At 52.6% G+C, this 23,978-nt stretch overlaps 1 protein-coding gene across 1 annotated transcript in view; it reads right to left on the bottom strand.

The window, feature by feature from the left end:
- Positions 1–22,435, bottom strand: part of Vwc2 (von Willebrand factor C domain containing 2) — a 122,187-nt gene extending 99,752 nt beyond the window's left edge. The window contains exons 1-2 of the mRNA XM_063234339.1: positions 21,993–22,435; positions 20,173–20,971 (exon numbers count right to left, since the gene is read on the bottom strand). Coding sequence (XP_063090409.1) covers positions 20,173–20,868 — 696 coding nt within the window. The 5' untranslated portion in view covers positions 20,869–20,971; positions 21,993–22,435. The remainder of the gene's footprint in view (positions 1–20,172; positions 20,972–21,992) is intronic.
- Between the last annotated feature and the right edge of the window lie 1,543 nt (positions 22,436–23,978).

Below are 23,978 nucleotides of genomic sequence, written 5' to 3'. Positions count from 1 at the left end.
TTTACTTTCATTTAATATCTGAAATCCTATTGAACCCTTTGGAGATGTGTTCATGGTTCAAAACTCAGAGTGGGTGCTTTGACTGAGCGTGCGTGCCTGACCTCTGAGCTTCTGGTCTGCCCTCACCAGGCCTTGCTCGGGCTCCTCCTGACTCTCTCACAAGGCTCAGGTTCCCATGAGGCTGGGCTGGTGAGGGCCCCTCAGATGCCAGCTTTGTGCCCTGCTGTTCTGACTGAGCTGAGCTCTTCATGCTGTTATAGGTCTTTGGGTTTTAGAAAACACAGCTTCTCTTCTGATCAGAAGTCCCAAAGTCCTATACAGAACCCAGATCACACAGCAGAAACGGGCCTTTATCATGTAGATACTTCGTGGCCCGAGAGAAGGTAGGACAGGCCCAGGGCTGACCCACAGGCTTGCCAACCAGGAAGACTTGCTGGCCTCACAGCCCAATGTGCTGGTGCTGCCTGCTAGGCCTGTGCCACGACTTAGCTCTACAGGGAACCTAACATCTCAGGAGCCACAAGGTGACTGGGTCACGGGGTGCTGTGCTCACTGGTGATCCAACCATGGCTGACTACATGCAGGAGGCGGGGCCTGGCTGGAGGCAGGCCCCGGGTGCGACCTAGGAGGATGTGTTCTTTCCCAGGCTCTTCACTTCTCTCCACTTTCTGGCCACCGTGACATGAGCAGCTCTCCTCCACCCAGACCCTGCAGCTGTGCCCATTCTACCTTGGAGCCTGCTGACCATGGACTGAACCCATGATAAACCTCTCCTCCAGTGCCTGGGTGTCAGGTATGGCGTCCAGCAATGGGAACCTAAGGCAGCCTCTTTCCTCTCTTAATTATGTGCCCTGGATTCTGATGGTATTGTATCCACTCAACCAGCCAGGCCGATCCAGACCTGGGTCTTTGTGCACAAATAATGCTGGGTCTTTGTGCACAAAGCTCAGTGACACCAACCCACCAGCCAGAGCATACCTGGCTTTGCTCACCTATGCTCTGCTCATGCTCACCTGGCCCCCAGCAAAACTCGCACCAGATAAACCTTCGCACGTCACAGATCAGCTGAACTTATCCTCTTCTGGGTAACTTGCTTAGTCACCAGCTGAACACTTCTGCTTCACTAAGCCACCCCCTGAGCCCATACGTGGGCCCCACATGGCCCTCATGCAAGGTAGGAATGCTGCCAACATAACCATACAACACAAATACAGTACCCACTGAGCCTGGCAGCTAGCCAAGGATGACACAGCCACGCCCAGCGTCCCCATGTCAAACAGGAAAGCTGCTACTGCACTGCAATCCTGGAGTTCCACACGGAAGCTGTGGAGCCCCAGAGGCCCTTCCCATGGTGCCAGGTCCAAAGCAGCCTGGTACCCACCAATCCAACACAGACCTCAGCTCAGCGCCCTATGGTAGGTGCCAGGAACAGTCAAAAGCTGTACTGCATCAAAAAGAATGTGGCTTCTCCAAGTGGGAAGTGAAATAAAGACATTCTCAGTCTATTTGTTCTTTCTAGTCCAGAGGCCAGAGAGATGGACAGCGCTTCTGCTGTTCTGGGGGAAAGTGGGAACAAGGAAGATACGAGGAGGAAGACAGATCAGGAAGTGGGGGGACCTGACCTAAGTGGTTGGTGCTGCCCTCCCCACCCATCCTCTGGCTTTCCTGGTCAGGACCCAATTCTGTAGACCAAAGTCCCTTAAATGAATCCAAGCAATCCACCCTCCAACCAAAGGCAGAACAGTAAAGAGGAGACAGGGGCAGGGGAGTGTTTCTTTCAGTGGAAGCACTGTGACCACAACCTGGAGGTCACACTGTGACCACAGCCGAAGAAAGACATGAACTCAATGGTGACTAAAGGAGAACTGGCCTGAATTAGTTAGAACCTTACGGCACTCCATAATTATATCTTATGCACACAGGCAGTGAGGGTTACACACTGAATATTGAACATACTTCTAAACAAGTAAGTGAGCATGAGTAATGGAAACGGTTCTTAGGGGAAAATGAACGGGGCTGAGAAGATGAGTACTGTTTACATCCAGGGCCCCCTCACAACCTACCCATCTCCTCCTGCTGCATCCTCCACCGGGGCAGAGCTTCCAACAAAGAGCCCCACAGGACAGTCGAGGTGGGGAAGTTGGGTTCGCACTCCTATGGGCCAGAATACAAGGAGCTCCGTAGTGCATCGTATGTATTTTACATGAATGAGCCTAGGTGCTCCTAGGCACTGCCGGGAAGGCCTTGGTCCATTCTGTTAACTGATTATAAGCATAATCACAGGAATCAGGTTCTGAAATCCTGCACAGAGCTGTCTGAATTTCAATGCCATTCTTGTCTACATCTTCAATCTCTTTCCACTGTGGGACTAGGAAGCCTTTTCCAGATCCTTCTTCCTGCTATTTCCTGTCTTCCCAGCAGCCTCTGCTCCCCATTCCTCAGCACGCCTGCCTCCCTGGAGTGCAACAGACACATCTTCCTAACCTGTGCTGCCAAGGGAGGTTGTGGCATGGAGGAATAAGCAAGAGATGCCTGTGCCAACGATCCAGTCACCTGTACAGTGGCCACCATAGCATTTGAAGGCTGCCTGCAGGTGGAGGCACCATGGAATCCCTCTGCTGCAGAGCACACTGTGTCTTGCTGGTGGGGAGCAGCAACAGGCTGAATGCAAATGCTGACTCAAAAACAGACAAACAGGAGGCCTGAAAGTCCACAGCAATCACCTACATAATTGCAATGCATTCGTAAATGGGGTTAATGTAAATACGGAAGAGAGAAGTATGATCTCGCAGGCTGCAGCAAGGATCTCTATCAGCTAAAACCACTTAACACCACACAGACTCTGCTCCCCATCTCCCTGTTCCTTTTGTCGGCAGAGATGTTCCACTTATTTTTCTAAGCCTGGAATTCTTTGATGCCACAATGACGCAGAATCAGATTAACATAACAACAAAGAGAAATATTGCAATCTGGTCTGGCTCCTTCCTTTTATCTGTCTTTCCCAATACTTGTCTCCTCGAAATTACTTTAGTCCTTGGGCCCCTAGATGTCGACCAGGCACGAAAGATGCAGTGCCCATCTCTAAAGTCTCTCATCTCATTCATTTTGGAGAAGACAGACAAGTGGGCAACCTGATCTTGGAATTCAGTCTCCAAAACTCTAAGCCAAGAAAGCCTATTTTCTTTCCACATTCTCCAACCTAGGGTATGTAGTTACAGAAGTGGAAAACAGATTAACAGAGAGGGCTTTATAAATATTGAGGTCCAGAAGGAACAGGTTTGTAAGACAAAAATCTACGACTAACATGCACATCAGACAATGAAAGCCATAAAAATTAAAACCCAAAGGGCTTCCCAATACTTCACAAAGTGCTCAGGGTTGGATAGCCACACTTAAGGAAAGGAGGAATAAAGATAAATCTCACCCCTCAGTATCCAAATCCACTTAAGATTGGGACTCTTAATCCACAAATGGAAGCCAGGATGTAGATCTGATATAAATGCTAAACAGTAATAGAAATCGTATAGATAAATGCAAGATCTGGAAGCAGAATTTAAGACTATTTCTGATTTTAAAGCTGGTGCAGCAGCCACAGCATACTGTTTTTTTTGTATTGTAACTCAGGGGTCTCCAAGCCCAGCCGGTGATTGGTTCCGGTCGTGGTTCCGGTCATGAGGAACCAGGCTGCACAGCCAGAGAAGAGCAGAGGTCACCCGCTTTTTACACTGGTATTTTGTTACAGCAATTGAAAGCAAATGCTATAATGGTGTTTAGCTCAAGGGATTATTGTGAGAGATGAAATGAATTAAGACATGCAAAGTTAATGCACACTGGTGGATACCTCAGAAGCTATCACAATGGAGCTACACGATACCAGTACACAAAACAAGCAAGGAGTATTTTTTTAAAACTGAAAAGAAAAATGAATGAAGTCTATGAACGTGGCAACTCACAAAAGCAACAATCTGAATGGTCAATTAATAAAAGAAAGAGTGTTTCATCTCATTAAAAATCAGGAGAATTCAAATCAAGTGAGTATCTCATATGAATCAGAGTTGCAGGCAAGTGGCATCCTACAACATCCAGTTTTGCAAGGAGCTCTGGTGCCACTAGTTGCAATGATGCTGGATCGTGGCACAAGGGCACAATGGCAGCTCAGGAGAGGGCACCACTCACGGCTTCGCTCCCTGCCCACAGCTAGGAGGAGGCCTCAAGTAAATTCCGTTGCAAGCAGCTCACTCAGACTGAAGATGTAGCTCAGTGCAAGTACCACAAGAGAGAAAAAATATTTTGGCAGTGAAATAATGGGGAACTATTCAGATGCTATGGAAGGATACCCTAAAACAGTAACAGTCTGTCATAGAGGAAAATCAGAAACAACTGCACACCGGTAAGAGAAAGGTCCCACACACCACTGTGCTAGTCAGCTGGAACAGGGACAAGACAGTAGCAAACATTAACAAATGATTATCCACGAGAGGAAATAAACCTCGTGTGGGCTGCATAAAGGCCAAGTTTTCAAGCACACAGAGAGCAGTGGTGCTGTCTACAGGCACAGGTTCAGGGCAGAGAGGAAGTCCACGCAGGAGACGGGCATACCAAACCTGCACCAACCTCTCTCTCACCGGAACTTCTGAGGAGGAGGGAGGGTCAGGGAGGGGAGCTTTGGTTCTCTTTGTGTTCTTTTATTTCACTGGACAACGGGGTAAGAAACAAATGTGACAAAACCATGGCATCCAGGGAACCATGAGATGCCTGAACGTCTGCTACCCTTTAGGCACATTGGATAAATCTTGCATACAAACTCTTTTTGAAAAAGAGTTTAGCTCATTTAACTGGGGATTTAGCTCAGTGGAGTAAGCGCCTGCCTGGCAAGCCTGAGATCATGAGTTTGATCCCTAGTACCAGAAAAAAGATCAGAAAAATACTCATTTGGCATCAAAGGGCATTAAATAAGCACCAAAGGTATACAGGAAATGCCCTGAATCCCACTCCTCATCCCCTCACCCCCAACTAATAGCCAGAGCAGGGAGGGTCCCAGGGATGCTTCCCTGTGCAGGGATGGAAAAGGGGCTGCTACGTTACTTGCAGAGGACAGGGCTCAGGGTACTCAAGATCTACAGACCCAGACCTGGTTCCCCGGTGTGCATGTGGCCTCAGGCACATCCCTGCCAGCCCAGGATGAGGTACACAGGCAGAATTAATTCCTCACCTCTCTGTCCTTACAACTCTGTGGCTGAGGGTAGAAGCTGGGTAGCAGACCAAGGTTGGCCTCCTCTCACCAAGCCCACACGAAATAGGAGATGAGACAGAGCAGTGGGGTCATGGCTGATACGCTGTGTGGACTTGAAAAGTTTAGAAGTTTAACTGAGAGACTCAGCAGGGAGCTAGGATCCTTACTTTGTAAACATTCTCATTCTGTGCAAGAGAAGGACAAGGAGATGAGGAGAGTGCTACACCCATCCTTGAAGAGGGCAGTGACCTATGTACAATATAAGGAAGAAGGAATCGCTTGTTCTCCTCCTCTTTGCTCTGGCTCATTCTGCTGGCTGCTGCCTTGAAGTGTTGTGCCTATGCCATGCCACTCTGTCTTGGAGCCAGCTGATTATGGATGAAACCTCCACAAACAGTGAGTTAAATAAAGCTTTCCTTCCCTAACTTTGCGTGTCGGATATTTTGCCTCCATAATAAGAGAAAGTAAACCAAGACAGGAGGCCTCTGGCCACTGGAACAGGAGGTTTCTAGTCTTGCCCCAGAAAGGAGAGTCGAAAGAGTTGCTGCTCCAAAGTCAGGCAGCACCAGGATGGGTCTATGCTTCACCCAGCTGGGCCCCAGGGTCTTCATGTAAAAGGGGAAGCAGAGCTGACCACGATGGCACACACCTGTCAGCCCAGCACTCTGGGAGTCCAAGCTTCAGCTCTGCCTGGGCAACTGGCAATCTAGCACGACCCCATCTCAAAATAAAAAATAAAAAAGGGCTTGGGATATAGCTCTGTGCAAAGGCCCTGGGTTCAATCCTTGATATTTCCCACCCCATACACACACATAAGGTGTTTGAAGGTATCAGAGAAACCAAGCAAACAAGCAAATGGTCACCACACTGGGGTGCCTGGGTGGGTGTATGAGTGCAGAGTGTGCCATTTCTGCCCCTATTGCCTGTATGTCCTTTAGCAAGTTTTCTGGAACTCATGCCTCAGGCTCTACTCTAGAAAATGGGAAGTTAAGTTAATTAAGGCCCAAGGTGCTTAGGCCCCCAGTGAATGTGCATGCTGGAGGCTCAGCAAGTGGAGAAATTGTGGTCCAGTAGTGGCTCTTGGTGTTCCTGTAGGACTGGTTCGAAGATCCACAGACACTAGAATCCTCCAGTGGGGAACCCAAGTCCCCAGATAAGTGGCACAGCATCCACACAGAGCCCACACCTGCCCTCTGCGTGGTTTAAGGCTCCAGACGCCATGTAACACCAGATATGATGTCAGCTGTGGAAATCAGCAGCAGCTTTAGTGACTGTTTCTGAGCCTTCTCAATCCACAGCAGGCCACATCAACAATGCAGCACCCATGGGTGCACAGGGCTGAGCACGTGGTGTCACCCAGCCATGTGCTTTCTCACCAGAGTCTCCCGGTCCACCTGACCTCCTCTGCCTGAGCAAAGAGATGGGGTCTTAGCATCCCGCAGAGCGGCCCTGACCCAGTGCAAGTCCCTGATGGGTTACATGTCAGTCTGTAAGAAATGTGAAGCTTTCAGGGAGAAAGTGCGCATCCCTGGTGCTTTGAGGGTGGGACCAGAGTCCAGGTCTGCAGGCCCAGCCTCAGAGCAGACAGAATGAAGGGACCAAAAGCATTCTGGGAAGGGGCACCGTCTCGTGATGGAGAGCAGGGTCTGAGGGAGGTGGGAGAAAGGACAGGGCAAAGGCAAGAGGTCAAAGGCCACGACCCCATGTTGAGTGGTGGAAAGGGCTGTCTGAAACACCCCACTAGAGTTGGGGGGTCTGGGAACGTAGGACTAGAGCTCCCTTCCACGGATGAATTATGGAGGCACCAGAGGCCTCTGGGAGGCAGCTAGCCTTTGCTATGGTGCTGGGACTGCCAGGCCTGGGAGAAGTGGGGCATCCTCTATGCAGAGCTCACAGGGTGTGTGCTGCACCAGTGTTCCTGGAAGACTGCACCAGGGCAGCTGCACAATGTAAAGACCCCAACTCCAAGATAGGTTGGGGGACACACCTGTCACCCCAGCATGCTGAGAGGCCGAAGCAGGACGATCACAAGTCAAGCCCAGCCCTGGCAACTTAGGAGAGCCTGTTTTAAAAACAAAACAAAACAAACAAAAAAATGAAAACAAACAAGGGTTAGAGATGTATCTAGGTGAAACAATTCTGGGTTCCACTGCTGGTAACAAAAATAAACAAACGAACACCTACTGCCAGGGGCTGTGAACAGGTGCACTTCACTCCGGTGAGCTCAGGCTAGGACGAGGCCCTAGGCAGACACAGGACTGGTGGCACTGACCATAGTGGAGATGTCACAGGGAGAAGGTGATATGACAGAGTTCTTCTTGGAGCAACTAGGGACAGCCAGAAGACGTCATCTGAGGGGACAATGCCTCCGTTGTCCAGGAATCACCCAAATGCAAGCCTGGGGCTCCCGCAGCACATCGGGAAGCCCTCTCGGACAGGCGTGGTGTCCTCAGCTGAGCCTGGGTGCAGGAGCCAGGAGACCGAAGGACACAGTGCTGTCTGGAGCGGTCTCCTCACCTGGGCTCATTCGGACCTTAGTGCTCATTCGGATCTCAGCAGGGGATGAATCTGAGGAGCCTGGGTTGAAACGCAGAAGCTGCCTTTCCACCTGGCCTGGGAGGACAGGCAGCTCCCAGAGCCACTGTCTGGGTCTTGTTACCAGTTGGAGAAAGTGTCCTTTCTGGCTGCTCCATCCCTCTGAGCTGGGTGGGCTCATACCTGGACAGGGCCTCAGATCAAAGTCATGAAGTCCCCTTCTAGTTCATCTCCGCTGCGTCAGCTTCTGATACCTGGAACTGTGGCTCTTCCCGTGTCTGCCTTTCCTACTGTGCTCTGGGGGTGACAGCACTCCCAGGATGAGGACTAAGGTCCCTTGCAGCACTGGCCACTAAGGCCAATTCTTCACGAATAAGCAGTCAGAGCCGGGTGTGGTGCAGCAAGCCTGGAACCCCAGTACTTTAGGAGGCTGAGGCAGGAGGACTGCACATTCAAACCCAGTCTGGCCAGCATACAGACTCTGGGAAGCCCCGCCTCAGAATAAAGGCATAAACAGGCCTGAGGCTACAGCTCAGTAGAAAAACATGGGGTTCAGCCCATAATACTGAAAAAATGTAGTCTGTAAGCAGGAGCACCCGGCTGGCTCTGGGTACACCTGCTCCCGTACTCTGGCTCCTCACTTGCAGCCTGCAAGGAGACACATGGGCCTCCACCCTCCTTTCCATGTCTCCCGCACAGGGGCTCCTCTGCTCCCGCCTCAGCTTTCTCCTGCACACCGCCTTCTCCACCCGTCCACAGTTCCCCGACTCAGGGCTCAAGCCACGTGGGCACATGGAGACCACGATTCCAGAATCCACAAGGTGCCCAGGGTCAGCAGGTGGCCCTGCTGCCAACGTCCTTTCGTTGCCAGAGCTGGCACAGATATGCACACACGTGCACTCACACACATGGGTGCACACGTGCATGCACACACACACACATGGGGTGGGGGCACATGCACACATGCAACAGAAGGTGGTGGTTCTGAAGTCCATGGTAGCTGACCCACAGCCACTTTGACAATCCCAGCACAAGTAGAAATAAAAGGTCCCTGGCAGGAGGAAGAAAGGATTTTGTCCTCCTCCTCAGTCTCTCCACAGCCCGTCAGCGAACGGGTCTGCACACAAAGCAACTTAATTAAGAACTGTCCCCACAAGCTGTCAGCTCCCGGCTGTTAAGAGAAAAACAACTCCTGGACCAGGCTCTTCGCGGTGCCACCAGCAGCTGCACTGTGCTGTAGCCCTTAGTGTACCGTCTGTCCCCATGGAGAGACCCCTCAGGTGGACGCACAGCAGGAGGGGCTGCCAGGCTGGGACCAGGGGAAACTCGGGCAACATTTAGATGGTGCATTGATCTCAAGGCACAGAGCTGCACTGTAGCCAGGTGTGGCGGTGCACATCTGTCATCCTGCATTCTGAGAGGCTGAGGCAGGAGATTTGCAAGTTTGAGCCCAGCGTGGACAATTAAGCAATTTGAGACTGTCTCAAAACAAAACAAAAACTGAGCTGAAATGTAGCTCAGTACATAATTGATCAATCAATAAATAAAAAGTTAAATATTTTTTTAAAAATCAGAATAGTTTAGGAGCAAAAGAAAGAATCCTTTTGGTCTGTGATGGCCAGACCTGGTGCCCCCCAGACTGAGACCGGCCAGGATGCACAGCTGACCAGAGTCTTGTCACCTCCTGGCTTCCTCCTCCTTGATTGACACAGGTACAGCCCACCCCTGTCTGGGTCCGAGTGTGACACACGACACAGGAGCAGGGACCCAGGATGCCACTGGGCATGGGGCCAAGCACAGGCTCATGCCTCCTTCCCAGCACCAGGGCGCCCAGCCTGCTTGCAGTGACTTGAATCCGTTAATTTTCTCACTCACAAACCTAAACTGGGTCTTCATAGGAGGGTGGTGTCAGCCAGGTGTGATAACGGCTTGGGGGAAAAGAAGCCCCTAATTTGTTTAAAAGTTGAACGCTGCTATTTCTTAAAATTGCCACAAGAGCCCAACTCTTAAGTTAGAGGAAGCCATGAAAGCTCCATAATCTTGGGGGAATGGAGTGAGAGTTTATTCTTCCTCTGATTTAAAGTGAGCATGGCTGCAGTTTCTAACAGGTGTGGCAGGGAACTGTTCTCCTGGGGACCACAAATGCCACCTCCTCCAGAGAGGTGTCAAGGAGAAAACAGAGGCCGTGAGCTAAGTGGGATAACGGGTGAGGGGGAACTGAGGTAGACCTGGGGGTGCGGCGATGCACTGAGACAGCATGCACACGTGACATGCATGCATACATGTGTGCACACACACAACCTGAACACAGCCCACTGCCCCCAGCCATTCTTTGCCCCAGAGGACAGTGCTGATGGCCCCTCTAAGCCAGGAGCAGTGAGGATGACCAAAGGGCATCTGCTTGTGTCAAGAGCTGCACCCCAGCTCGAACATGGCCCTTGGGGACAGTGGTGTGGCCCAGGACAGCAGCTTCCGCCCGTCTCCTTAAGGCCCTCCATTAGTCATGCCCCTGCCTGATGAAGGTCCCCAGCCCAGCCTTGTCCCAGGTGGAGCAGGACAGCATGGCAGGGTCTTTGGGGCTAGCGCTGGCCGTGGGTCTGAGCTGGTGCAAGCAGCAGGGCAGCTCTGCACTCACACACGGTGTTCCCCACTGGGACTGGGAGCCAAGAGGGCTCATTTCCCCCAGTCTCTGAGGTCTACACACAGCAAGTCACTCTGGGGTGTGAGGCAACTCAGAGCACAGGGTGTCCCGCAGGGTGTCCTGCACCTCTTGCCTTACACGCCCAGGACAGTGAGCAGCCTGACCATGATTCCTTTTTCCACCGATCCACAGGGTGTCCCTGAAAGTGTGAAAAGCTGAGGCACAGCAGGGGCACACACTGGGCCACCTGCCACGCCCCAGTGGTTCTGCTAGGAGAGGTCCTCATCATTATCCAGCAAGCAAGAGCATTACTGGAGGGGGGCAGTGTAGTTCCTGCCACCTCAGCACTCCAGAAAGCTGAGGCAGGATGATCTCAAGCTGGAGCCCAGCCTGAGCAACACAGCAACTCATCAAGGGCTTGTCTTAAACTATAAAAATAAAAAAAGGGCTGGGATGTGGCTCAGTGCAAAGGCTCTAGGTTCAGTCCTCAGTACTGGGGGAGAAAAATGAGTAGCCACAAGCTGAAAGAAAAGTTGTTTAATGATAAGTAACAATTCTGAGATTGAGTTGTCAACAGTACACAGAATTCAAAAGTAAAATACAACAAAATTGTTTTTAAAGCTGGACACGAGGAAAGCAAACAGGACTAGGAAAGGTGGTCAGCTTGGCACAGCGGAGGGGGAAGGGGCATGTCACAGCTTCTGACCAGCCTGGCAGGGACAGCAGAAGGCGCCCTTAGTCCAGGGCCGCAGCTCCTGCTCTGCAGATGAGGACCTGGGTTTCAGGAAGGCGGAGCTAGCAGCCCGCTCCCCAGAGCACACCCAGGCTCACCTGGCCCTCCTTGCTTCAAGATGTTAACTCCAGGGCCTGGGGGTTTAGCTCAGCGGCATAAGCACCTGCCTTGCAAGCAGGCAGTCGTGAGTTCGATCTCTGGTACCGATAAAAACGAAAAAGACCAAAAAAAAAGATGCTATCTCCAGAGGCAGAAAACCCAGCTCTGCACACCCAGCCCACCCAGGCCTCAGGGAGGCTGGCACCTCTGCCCCTCCAGTGGATGGTCACTCTCTACAGGGGAGGACACATCGGATTTCAGTGGCTTCTGGGACCCTTAGACTTTGCTTCTGAGATCAGTTTTCTTCTTGATTCATCCTTTGTTCACCCAGTAGAGTCTTTAGAAGCTCTTTTTTGTTGTTTCTTCTTTTTAAGTATGGAGTCTTATAGTGTCCTCCAGGCTGTGCAGGGAACTTCTGTGCTCATGTAATCTTCCTGCCTCAGCCTCCCAAGGACCAGGAATTACAGTCTTGCATCACTGTGCATGGCTATTTATTTACTTACTGATTACATATTGCAGTCCATAATAACCATGTGACCCTCCTGGGGCATCGGCAGGTGTACACAACACTTTTCAATGGCTTATTTTTAAATAACATCTTTGCAGAGCCTTCTTCCTGACAGATGGTTCTGATGCACAGGTAGACAAGATTAACACTGGTTTCCTTTGCTTCTGAAAGAAGTTCTGGTAGTGCACTGTGCTGCCTCCCGCTGACCTGAGGCTGTGGTCAGCCAAATGCCTTGCTCTGCAGTGATGCCCTCACTCTCTGACAGCCTTGAGCACCTTTCTCCTGCTTGGGGGTTGGGCAGCCTTGCTGTGATGAGGCTGAATGTAAAGATACCATTATCGATCTTCCTTTAGATTCACGGGGTTTTCTTAATCACGACATCTCAGGTGCTAACTCCTGAGTTCTCTTGCATCCTCAGTTGTTGCCAGGGTCTAACCAGGGATGTGTTAGGTTTTCTCATTCTCTCTGCACGCATTGGACATCTTGACCCTATGCACAGCCCTCACACCCGTGCTCCATGCTAGCTCACTTCTGCAGCCCTGCTGCTGCTGGCTCCCTCCCTTGTCCCCTCCTCTAATCTGCCATCCTCACAGCCCACTCCTGGTAGCCTTGCCCACCGAAGAGCAATCCTCGGGTCTGTTAGCCACACATGTCGTATCCCAGGCTTTTTCAGACTTGACTGGCGGGGGATATCCTCCCTTGTGTGTCTGCCAGGGCAGATGCCTTTCCAAACAGCGTTCCACTCATGTAGCTCAGATCACACAAGGAAGTGTGCACAGGGTCCCACAACCAGAAGAGGGGGAGTGTGCCAGGGCCTGAAGGCACTCACTCAGAGGAAACAGAACAAGTCCTTTCCTCCGCCTGGTGCTGGGGTGGCTGCTGATTCTGCCCCTTTGCCAGACAGATCTTGACTCAATTCTCTCTGTGGGGCCCTGAACTCCACACGGAGGCCGGCCCCATAACTATCCAGGGTGCAGGCTGCAAGCGCCAGAAGTCCCAGACAGCTTCCACTTAGAGACAGAACTCGCCGTACAGACAGTAACTTCACTTCTATGGTCACTTCTTTCACGTTCCTCCCATCTCAACTGCTGTTTATGAAAGATCTCACAAGGCCTATCTTTCTGTGTTTTATTTCGTTTTTGTTTGTTTGCAGTACTAGGGATTGAACCCAGGACTTTCACACTAAGCTATATCCCTCCCAACCTTTTTTTATTTTTCATTTTGAGAGAGACTCTAAGGTGCCCAGGCTGGGTTTGAACTTGTGAGCCTTCTGCCTCAGCCTTCAGAGTGTGGGGGTGAAGGCATATATAACCATGCCTGGTTTTGTTTGGATTTTCAACATCTCCCCAAGGCCCAAGTTAAAAGCCCTGATCACCAAGGTGATACAACTGAGGGTAGACCATTCAGAGCCTCCTGTGGGGAGGCCCTTGAGTCACAGGCTGTGGCTGGAAAGAGCTGTGAGACCAGGTCCCTCTCTCACGTTGTGCTCCTGCTAGGAGCAGCCACCTCATTCAGACCAGCCCAGTGGCGCCAACTCACCCTGGATGAGGACCTCCAGGATTCTGAGCTGAAGCCAACCTTTTCCTCCTACAAGTCTGTGATCTCGGGGTAATCCTTTAGAGTAACAGAAAACTCACCAGCACACATGCAGTGCACAAGACAGCTAGGATTCTGTGGATTATGCAAAATGTGGTTTTGAGGCCATCTTCCATCCTGCTAGGACAGACAATGACTCCTCATGTTAGGAGCTCCCCACTTCTGCCAGAGCTGGAAATGTACAGGGCCACAGGGCATCTTAACTTTCAGTCCAGTGCCTTCCCTCCAGCCCAGCACTCTGGGGAGAACTCCCAGGGCCACACAGACACCGATGGCATCCTTCTCCAGAGTTGAAAGTTGCCAACCTGGCTGCACCCCAGCGCTGGACAGAAATAGACTGAGGCATGAGACCAGCTGGCAGGACCTCAGCCTCTGAGCAGAAGAGCAGCGAACAGGATTCCAGCAGCCAGGTCCGAGGAGCATAGGAAGGAGGTCGCAGGTGCATGGCCTGGCTGGAAAACCCACTCACGCTGGCAGCTGAGGCCAACTCTTTTCTTCCCTAGAGCAGGTGGCACAGCTGTCTGCCCTTCTAAAGTGAGCTACCAAAATACCAATATATATATTGCACTCTGCCAAGGTCTTCAAGCCACACCAGATGCATGCATGGCCGCCCTGTCTCGGTGCACCTCAGTTACTGGTCCTACCGTGAGAAAGACACAGGGCAGCTCCTACTTCTTACCACAAAAACCAAGGCGGCTGCATGCACTGTCCCCAGGGCACCTGAGGAAGTGGAGCAAGGCTTCACCCCAGAAGCTCCTCAAGCCCCCATAGCTATCTCTTCCCCCAGGCCAAGAGCGAGGGAACCAGGCCCTCAGGCCTCTCCTGGACATCGGCTGGCTGTGTGACTGAGAAGAAGGCACCAGATGTCCAATGCGAAGGTCCAAGTCCTGGGTCTACAGAAATAGGAACACGGCAGGGGGGCACCACATCTTCAAGTCGGGATGCGATCAGCTGAAAGAGGACACCTTCCCGGAGCTCAGCGGTGCTCAGCTCTGAAGTGTGGCCGCCCTGGATCACACCTTGTACACCAGAAAAGATAATCCACATGTCTGTAAGAACCTTTCACACAGCCTCTCCTGCCTGCCACCCTGGCTCCAGTCATACTGAGTGTGAGACACTGTAATCTGCACAGGTCTGCATGTTTCCCAGGCCCAGAAGGCCAGCGCCTTGGCACTGCCCATAAGACTGCTTGCCCTGAACCCTGTACAACACCCAGGACTTAGGGCTTTGACTCTCAGTACAGTTTGGTACTGCATACATCACAGAATAAGGACATTTATTTTCTTTGAGAAGATGTGAATCCTATAGGAGACCCACATATGCACATGCTCAGCTAAACAGGTCTATCGTTGACTGGACACTGATGCAGGCCAGGTGCTCCAAGCCTGTGGAAGGAGTCCCTGCTCCAGGTACCCAGGTTGAAATGCCATTTCTCTGCCCCATAGCATGATCTTCATCAGCACACGGGCAGGAAAAGATTGTGGAAGTTTTCAGAGTCTGACAAACTCGGATGCAAATCCTCGTTCTACGTTTACTAGCTGTACAGTTCGCACCAAGTTACCAGTTAGAACTCTCTCTCTCTCTTAAAATAAAGAAAATGCCACCAATTTATCAGCTTATTGTATAAATTACCAGTGGAGGAAAAGCCAATATGTTAAAACTATAGGCTAAACAGTAGTCCTTTCCGCCCACTGCATTAAAATTATAGGATAAACATTGGTTTCCTCTGCTCAGTGTAACAGGTCAAATTTTGTATGGCATCAATTCCATCATCCTTATACAGCAAATGCAGAACACGGGAATGAACACTTTTAACACTGTCTTTTTCCCAACGTGAGTTAGGGACACGTTTGGGAGGTTCAAAAAAGCCATACAGACTTTTTAAAAAAAAATGTTACTCTTTAAATGGCTTTGGAGAGAAAAGCAGGAACTAACAAGTCCCTAATTTGTAGGATCGTACTAAAAAAAAATTCCAATGCAGCAACAGCTCATGCATTAGACTGACTTGAAGAAAAGGGCCTGAAACTCACAGAGATTTACTTTGTTCTATGAAGGCAGATAATTATGGCACTGATGTTGGTTAAGTAACATCAGCCAACAGACAGATAGATAGAGATAGATAGACAGACAGACAGATAGATGGATGCTATCTCACAGAAATCGTGTGATTAACTGCATCTTTCTCTTTACTGGCCTGTTCTCAGAACCACAACAAAGATCTATTTAGACGGAGGTTTTGGTACCCAATCTCATGTCGAAATATCTTTTCACTGATAAAAGTCTGGAAAGGAGGTCTTGTAGTGGAGCTCAGGTCCTGAAGCTGCCTGCGGACAGCAGCTGGGTTTAGCCCGGCGGTCACAGATCAATTCTCCCGCAGGCATCTTTCCCATTACCTCCTCTCCACAGCCCTCCAGCTCTGAAAGACAGCCTGGACCAGCAGCACTGATTAATCGTTCATTTTCTGTTTTTCTTCAAAGACTTCTGCAATTGCCACTCAGCGCTTCAGACTGGCCGTGCTAACAGTGTGGGTGCCCTGATTTGTATCATCCCAACCAAAAGCAAAGCAACGTGCACTTTCTATTTCTGTGCATGTCCTCATTTCTTAAAACTCCTTAAATCCAAGCGGCTCCTAGGCAAACCCTGAGACAGAGTCACAGACTCCCATGTCAACCCTCACAGTACCCCAGGGGACCAGAATTCCCACTGGCAGGAGCAGCACAGAATCCATCCAAATAGAGTTATCTCTGTTACTGGAGTTCACACTTGGTGTGCTCCTCACTGGGCGATAATCACCAGGAGTGGATTTAAAACCGTGTTGCATGCCACACACAACCCATTCACATAAGGCAGAAAAGCGCTCCTCTGGTGACCTCAGGCCCACTAGGTACACAGCCAGGTGGGCACATGGGGCTCTGACTGGCATTTCTTTGCTCCCAGAACCCCTTCTTCCTTCCCATTTCCCTGCTTATGTTTCCTCTGCACAGGGCAGTGCCTGTACTTCCCGAGTCTTCTGCCCCCTACATTCTGGAAGGCACGGATATCAGAGTACTGACTCTTAACACCTCAGGATGAACAGTGCTTGGTGACAAGGCATGGGAGAGGAACTCAAGTTAAAATGAGGTTGGGAGAGTGTGTTCCGACCCAGAAGGAGCCTCCTGAGAGCCAGTGATGTGGGGCTGGTGCAGCTCCATGGGAGAACACTTGCTTAGTACACTCCCCAGCAGTCCCTGAAGAGGACGCACAAGAAGAAATCTGGGTGCAGATATGGTGGCAGGCAGGACAGGGGAGACAAAAGGCCACCTAGAAGCCAAGGACAGAGGCTCAGAAGACAGGGACCCTTCCCATGTCTTCAGCAGGGACTGAGGGAGTTGAAGCAAACTGCAGTTTAAGCAACCCCAGCAGAGGATTTTGCCACAGTTGCCCAGGAGATCCACAGACAAGCTTCCCTGCTCAAAGGTGGATGTCTGCTGTGGAAGCTGGAGCACAAGAGAGGCAGTGGGGAAATTCTAAATGCTTCTTATCAATTAATCATGTTTTTTTTTTAGTATGTTTGGAGCTTGCACTATGCACTTCCTCTATGCACATACCAATTAAATGACAAGCGTCCCTTGAGGAGTGGGGCGTTACTCTCCCGAGTACTGCCGGCTATTGACAGCTCAGTTTGTTGAGCAAGGGATGTTGTCTACCAACAGGTGGCAGAGATCAAACAGGCAGTGGGGAACTGGAGGGTTTTTGTTTTGTTTTGTCTTTGGCAGTACTAGGGATGGAACTCAGGGTTTTTGTACTGAACTATATCCATAGCCCTTTTATCTTGTCTTGTTTGTTTATTTGTTTTAAGGCAAAGTCTTAATAAGTCACTAAGTATCCCATGCTGGGTTCAAACTTGTGATCTTCCTGCCTCAGCCTCCCAGAATGCTAGTACTACAGGTGTGGGTTACTGCAGAAGAGGAGTTTTCTTGGGCCAGAGTATTCAGGGAGAAGAGGAAGGACTGGTTTGAAATCTGCAGAAAGCAGCAGAGAAAGTGGCAAGAAAATGTGTGCCCAAGTCAGAAAGCACCGGAAGCTGCAGAGAAGCCGCCCTCTGTCAAGATGGATACCCCTACCTCACGGCACAGGGCACTGTCTGGGGTTCTTCTCGGACCGGGGGGACATGCAGCCTCCATCAGGGGCAATGTCCGCTCTCAGGAAGCTCACCATCGTTTTCTGCAGAGCCTGGGGTCCAGGCCCCACCTTTCTCACTTCCAGCATCAGCACGAAGGTAAATACCATTCGAAGCATGATCCCACCCCACAGCGTCCTGGCCTGACCTCCATCTGACTGACTCTTCTTCAGAGAAGCGCAAAGCACTTCAGACAGACGTTTTTCTTTTGTATCTCCCATCTGCTCTGTGCTATGCAAACTCCAGACAGCAGAGTATCTCTCTCTGAAGCACACAGTACCTGGGCAGGGCATGCTAATCGTCTGGGGGCACTGCCACCCACAGACACCTGGCATGCACGACTGACCCGGTTTCTTCCACACTCCTGTCTCCACACCCTGCCACAGTGCTATGATGTCAGCACCATATTTGTGCACCATAGAAACAAAAATGGACACACAATAGGGCTTGCAAAAAGCTGCAGGCCAAGTAGCAAGGACAAACATGGTACCACACAGTAAAAGCCTTATGCAGGTGGAGTATTATACTGGAAACAATGTGGCAAAGAATTGGAAAAAGATTTGCAACATTCATATGCACCTCCTTGTATCTGGCCAGGCTGCATGGAAGTTAAAGGTGAAATGTCATGGAAGATGGAAAGTGTATACAATACTCTAAAACAGCTTTATTGGCTTGGAAAGGTCCAATGCTTAAATGGCTGTCACTTTCCTCTCTCTCCTCTCTAGGGCTTGGAAACACTTCCTGGACCTACTGACTAAAAGGGGTCAGGTAACACATCACCCATGGGCAGGAGCAGCTGCCAGGTTTCTTGTGGTTGGCCACAAAACCAGAAGGCTGAATCCCTCTTTCTACCTGGGATCTCGAGGTGGTGAGTGACGCCCAGAATAGTGTGAGGTCCTAAAACCAAGGTGCTAAGAATTCCTCAACTGGGCTCAGGGGACCATCCTACGGGACTCTGAATGGTGCAGACGCAGAGTTATGAATTATACCTAATGTTATGACTTAAAACTCGTTGCTCATCTTTGATTTTAAGAGTGTGATTGTCCTGTGAACCCAAACACTTAAGGGAACTGTTTTCTTGCAGTCTGTGACCTTCCCCAGGCCAAGATGGAAGCCTCTGGGCCCCTCAGCACCCACGGGTGCCTTTAGGTTATGCTTTATTGTGTAGCATCCAAAACATTTGGAAGGTATCTGCCAACTCTCCAGGAGAAAGTCCCTGGCTCTGTGAGCACTGGTGGGCCTGGTTCATGGGGGATTTTCACCCCCAAGTTCTTTCTCCAGAGAGCTGAAGCAGACTGTCATAACAATGCATGTCCAGAGCTATGAGCCCGCCTTGCCTATGAGCCCAAGAGAGAGCTGACGGAGGAAAGACAAGAAACCAGAGGGGACACGTACTTCCTGGATAGTGGCCAGAGCAGACTGCAAACCCATGCTTCCTGACTCTAAACCCGGGCGCCCTCCACAGGATCCCTGCCTTCTCGGTTCTCTGTACACCCGCCCTTGCCCGTTTACATCCCTGTAAAGCTGGCCAACTCACTGGTCCGACCCATTCCCGACCCATTCCCGTGACCTGCACATCCTGGGTCTTGGAGTCCTCCCATCTCAGGGGTGATTCCTAAATCTTGCTCCTTCTAAGCTCTGCTTTAAGAGTTGAAGGTTTCAGGTCGCCCTCTGCAGGTGGAAAAGAAAATCTCTGACATGGCTAAGTTAAAAGTGAGGTCCAGGGATGCAGGAGTGCAGCCCTTGCCACAGAGCTGTGGATGCTCCACACGGTGCCCTCTCCCAGGCCGAGGCCAGGGTTTACCTAGGACCAGTGCACGTGTGGGTCGGCTTTCGGTTCAAGGGCAGCGTAAGGGTTAAAACATGAGCTACAGAGAACACTTAGTAAGTAACACATGAGAATGAGCCTTCCTGCAGCATCACTGGCTCCAGCCAAGGATTTAATGCTCTGTGCCTCAGTTTCCTCTTCTCCTCCGTGAAGTGGAGATGCCAACCACCTGCTTTCTAGCCCAGCATGAGGTGGACTAAACCAAGGCCTGTAGGAAATACGCAGCCAAGCCCAACACAGCAATTAAGGCAAAGACCAGGCCCCTGGATAGGTTACTATTCCCAGACAGGAAGCCATTCTGAACCTTGGACTGGGCTGCTTGATTCTGGCATGCATAGAGATTAGCACCTAGGGAGCAAACCTTCCTTCCTCTTAGTTTTCAGGCGGTTTGCATGATACTTTGAACACAAACTGGAAGGAAATGGCTTCTTTCTATGAACAGTCTCCTTAATGAGCTATTAGCTGAAGCATGCACCCCGAGTGGCACGGTAAATTGCCCTTTGTTTGCAAACACGCTGAGCATTTCACCAACACCGCTTCTAGATTAGGAACCCTGAATCTACGTTTAAAAGTACAGGGCTCATAACTGCTGCAGCAGCTCCTGCCAGAGCCATGTGCTTCCTGCTAATGGAACCCTGTTACAGCGAACGAACGCTGGCAAGGACTGGGCACCAGTCACGGCACGCTCTGAAGGATGCATAGCCTTTAAGAGAGGTCGCATTCCAGGCGGCAGCACCACGACCCCACCCCTGGGGCCCATGGAGCATCTCCGCTCCACGCAGGGGGACACGCAGCCCTAGCAGCTGCCCAGTGGCCGGGGAGGTGGCGTCTGCCTCTTACCACAAACTCCTCCAAAGTCTGGTAGGTCTGGCCCCGGAACTCGCAGTAGTTCTTCCTCTCCTTGCACTGCGGACAGCACTGGCTGGTGTCGACGTGGATGCAGCGCGGGTGGAGCCGTGGACACTCGGGCTGCGCGCACAGAGGCCCCTCCTCGGTGCACAGACACGGGCAGGCCGAGGGACCCGGCGCGAACTTCTCCCCGATCGCGTACACGAAGCCGCTCTCGTCCACGCAGCCCTTGCCGCGGTAGTCCGGGTACGCGTACTCCTCGGGCAGCTCCGGCGTGGGCACCAGGTCCGGGCTGAGTGCATCCTGGGCGGCGGCGGCCGGGGGCTCCCCCTGTGGGGTGTCCCCGCGGGGTCGCCCCTGCCAGTCCCCGGCCTCAGCGCCCCCGCCTAGAGCAGCCCAGGCCTGCTTCTGCTTGCTCCACGCCTCCCGGCCGCTGAGCCCGCGGCCGCCCTTGCCCTTCCCCTCGCGGGCGCCGCCGCCCTCGTCCCTCGCGGCGCGCTCCAGCTCGCTCAGCCGCCCCGGGCCGTCCCGGGACGCGTGCTCGCGCTTCTCCTGGCCCGGCTGCTCCGGCGCCTGGGCCAGCTTCTCCAGCGGGATGCTCGGGCTGCACAGAGCCACCATCAGGCAGCAGGTGACCAGTAGGGAGCTGGAGAGCGCGCCCACTGCCATCGCCGCGGAGCAGGGCATCCCCTACCGTGTCCCGGCGGGCAGGCGGGCGCGGAGCGCGGGCGGGGGCTGAGGCGCATTCACAGCCCGGGGACGCGCCGCCGCCGGCCGGGAGCCGCCGTCCCTGTGGAGAGAACAGCAGCCGCGTTGAGCCCCGCGGCCCGCGCGCTCCCCGGCCCGGGCATCGCCCTAGAGGGGCACGCGGGGCGCAGTGGGGAGCTTAGACCCCACGGATTGCGCAGCAGTGCATGGGACCCGAGCCCATAAAAACGCATGCATGGGAAGCCAAGTCCAAGAAAACACGCGGGTCTCCAGGGATCTCGAGGAGCGTGGAGATGGTCGCGGGAAATGCGGCGAGCCGGGTCTCCCGCAAAGCTCGCACGAAACCCCACAGGATTCTGGCTCCGGGCTGGGGCTGTCCCTCCCTCCCTGGGTCCTGGCCACACTTTCCGAAGGTGATCAGTGGAGAATCCCGCAATGGAGTCGAACCCGCAGGGCTGGGAAGATGAAAGAGAAGCCTTTCCTAGGGGTCTCCTCTGGAGAAATCCGGGAGGCGCGGATAACCAGGCTTCTTTGGGGACCTCAGAGACTCATCTGTAACTTCCTAATCGCTCCCTCCCCGCCGCACCTGCGCGGCCCGGAAGGAAGACCTAGTCCCCTCCTCGCTCTGCAGGGTAGGGATCCGGAGCCCCGCGGTTCTGGGACCGGGAGGCAAGCGCAGCGCTCATCCTGGAACTGCACTTCCTGGGGGTCAGGTCCATGCACAAGTCGGATGGCTTGGGATGCAGGACGCAGGGTAGGCTCAGGGCGATGCCGCTGGAGGGACGCCCGGCAGCCTTTCCGGGCCCCAAAGTTTCTGCAGCCCAAAGGGGCCCAGGTTGTCCCTGATGGCACTGAACCCGGATGAGCCAGCCCCCTCCGCGGGACCCCTCGCTCCCGCCCTTAGTGCTCTCCCGCGCCTCTGGCCTCGCAGCCCCTCCTCCCTCTCCATTGAGGCCGAGTCCCGCCCGCCTTCTGCTTCCTCCATCCCTGGGCCGGCCGACCACAGCCCGTAGTGGATCTCCCGATTTACAAACTTGGGCGACGGGCGGGGGTCGGAACCCCGCATGCACCCTCGCCTGGGCCCCTGCGCCCAGCCTACGTACATGAGCGCGGGACTCGGGCCGGACGCCGGGCTCGCGGCTGGCGCGGGAGCAGCTGCAGCGGGCGCGGCCCCAGGGCACCAGCGCCCATCCTTCGGCCGGCCGGGGACCCGTGCAGGGTGGACCGCGGGGAGCGCAGTCCCACCTGCGCGCTCCGCCCGGCGCGTGCACCCGGCTAAGGCGTCTGCCCTGGCCAGCTCATCCCTCGGCAGCTGCGGGTCGCGGCTGCAACTCGGGCAGTGCCCGCGCCGCCCTCCGGGTCTTGTCCCCGCGTCCCCAGGAGGAGGCAGGGCGCCCCGGAGCTCCGCCTGGTTCTTCCCCGCCGGAGCTCTGCAGCCTGCTTCCCGCGTCCGGGGGGCTGGAGCAGCCCGGAGCGCGTTCGGCTAGCGAGCCGTGCGCAGCCTGGCGTGGAGCCTTCGCGCCGCCCCTGCCGCCCCACGCGCCTCGGCTGCCGGGTAGGGACAGCCCGCCGCGCGCGCGCCCCTGTGCGGCCCACCTGTCCCCGCGCGCGCCACCACGCGAGCCCGCCTGCCCTCTCCTCTTGCCTGCTTCTCTTTATTCTTTAATTTCTTCCTCCCTGATTTGCCCCCTCTGGCTTTTTCCTCTTAGTAGACAGCTTGGTTTTGCCACGGTTGTAAACCAAACTGCAGTTTGGAACTCGCAGGCCAGATTCACAGGGACTGTGGGAATGGGAGTTTCGGTTTGCTTGCCACTATTACACTGAAACCTGGAGGCATATGCTTTAAACAGAAAGAAACTTCCCTAAAAATCCAAGCAGCGCACTTTGAGAGGCTGCCTCTTTTTGTCTTCTACCATGAAGAGAAACATCTATTATTATTATTAATATTATTGTTATTAGCATCATTGTCACTGTTAACTTATTAGAATGGTAAATTTTCAAGTGGGGTCTGGGTGGTCCAAGTTTGTGTTTGCCCTTTGGTCCTGACCATGAAATTTTTTTTTTTTTTTTTTAATGTTCTAGTTTTGATAAAGGAGTACAGGTCAGTGGTGCCGGTTCAAATCAACCTGTGAACTTTGGAGGTGGAATTTTTATAGAAATGCTCATTCCCAGGGAAGGGGTTATGTTATTTTATGATCCCTAAAAAATACTCTGGTGATAAACTCGCCCCGTTTCCCTGGCAGGCTAGGTGCTCTGCTGCGGGCAGGAGTGGAGTGCGCTGTGGGGTGAATTGTGTCCTAACTATTCCTTCCTTTATCTCTGTTTTTCTTTCTCTGTCTCTCTGTCTCTGTCTCTGTCTCTGTCTCTCTGTCTCTCTCTCTGTCTCTCTGTCTCTGTTTCTCTCTCTCTCTGTCTCTCTCTCTCTCTGTCTCTCTCTCTCTCTCTCTCTGTCTCTGTCTCCTGCCCCCCACTCTGCCTGTCTGCTTCTTCAGGAGGTTGATACCACCTGCTGTCCTATCACACCCCACCTTGTTTTTGTGAGAGGTTCTATGAGTTACAAACATCCTGCCTCAGCCTCTCAGCTGGGAGTTCTCACCCTCTCTTTATGTTAGTCCAGCCAGGTTTAAATAAGTTGCTGGAAAGAACGGCAAGGCCTGGCCACTGCATTTCTTCTGCTGCATCGAACAACAAAATAAGATTTAGCAAGGTTGGCTACAGGATTTCCCAAAACTCTTCAGGGTAATTTTCACCTGCAGGGAGATCTGAGTGCTTCCGCCTTCCTCTGTCTCACTCTGTCCTGTCACCACTGGACAGGACAGTCTCTGCCTTGCTTGTGGGCTGGAGCTGGATGGCCACTGCCCTTGCAGTGCTTCTCTGACGCAGGATGGCCGCTCTCTTGGCCCTCAGCACCTGTGGCTCCTGTGTCTTTGTGAAGCCTCAGCTACAAATTCCACAGATCGCTCAGTGCAGTCAAGATAAAAATTGGGGTAGAGGTGGGATGTTCGGTGTGTGGGTCCAACACGCAGACAAGAGGCACCTTTCCCTGTTTGTGGATTCTTTTCCAGTGTGAAATGAGCTGTGTGTTTTAC

The sequence above is a fragment of the Cavia porcellus genome, unplaced genomic scaffold (genome assembly GCF_034190915.1).
Source record: "Cavia porcellus strain 051 isolate PalLab524CR breed Dunkin Hartley unplaced genomic scaffold, mCavPor4.1 scaffold_23, whole genome shotgun sequence".
NCBI lineage: Eukaryota > Metazoa > Chordata > Mammalia > Rodentia > Caviidae > Cavia > Cavia porcellus.
Note: the sequence above shows the minus strand (reverse complement) of the source record. Positions and strands in the feature narration are given on the sequence as shown.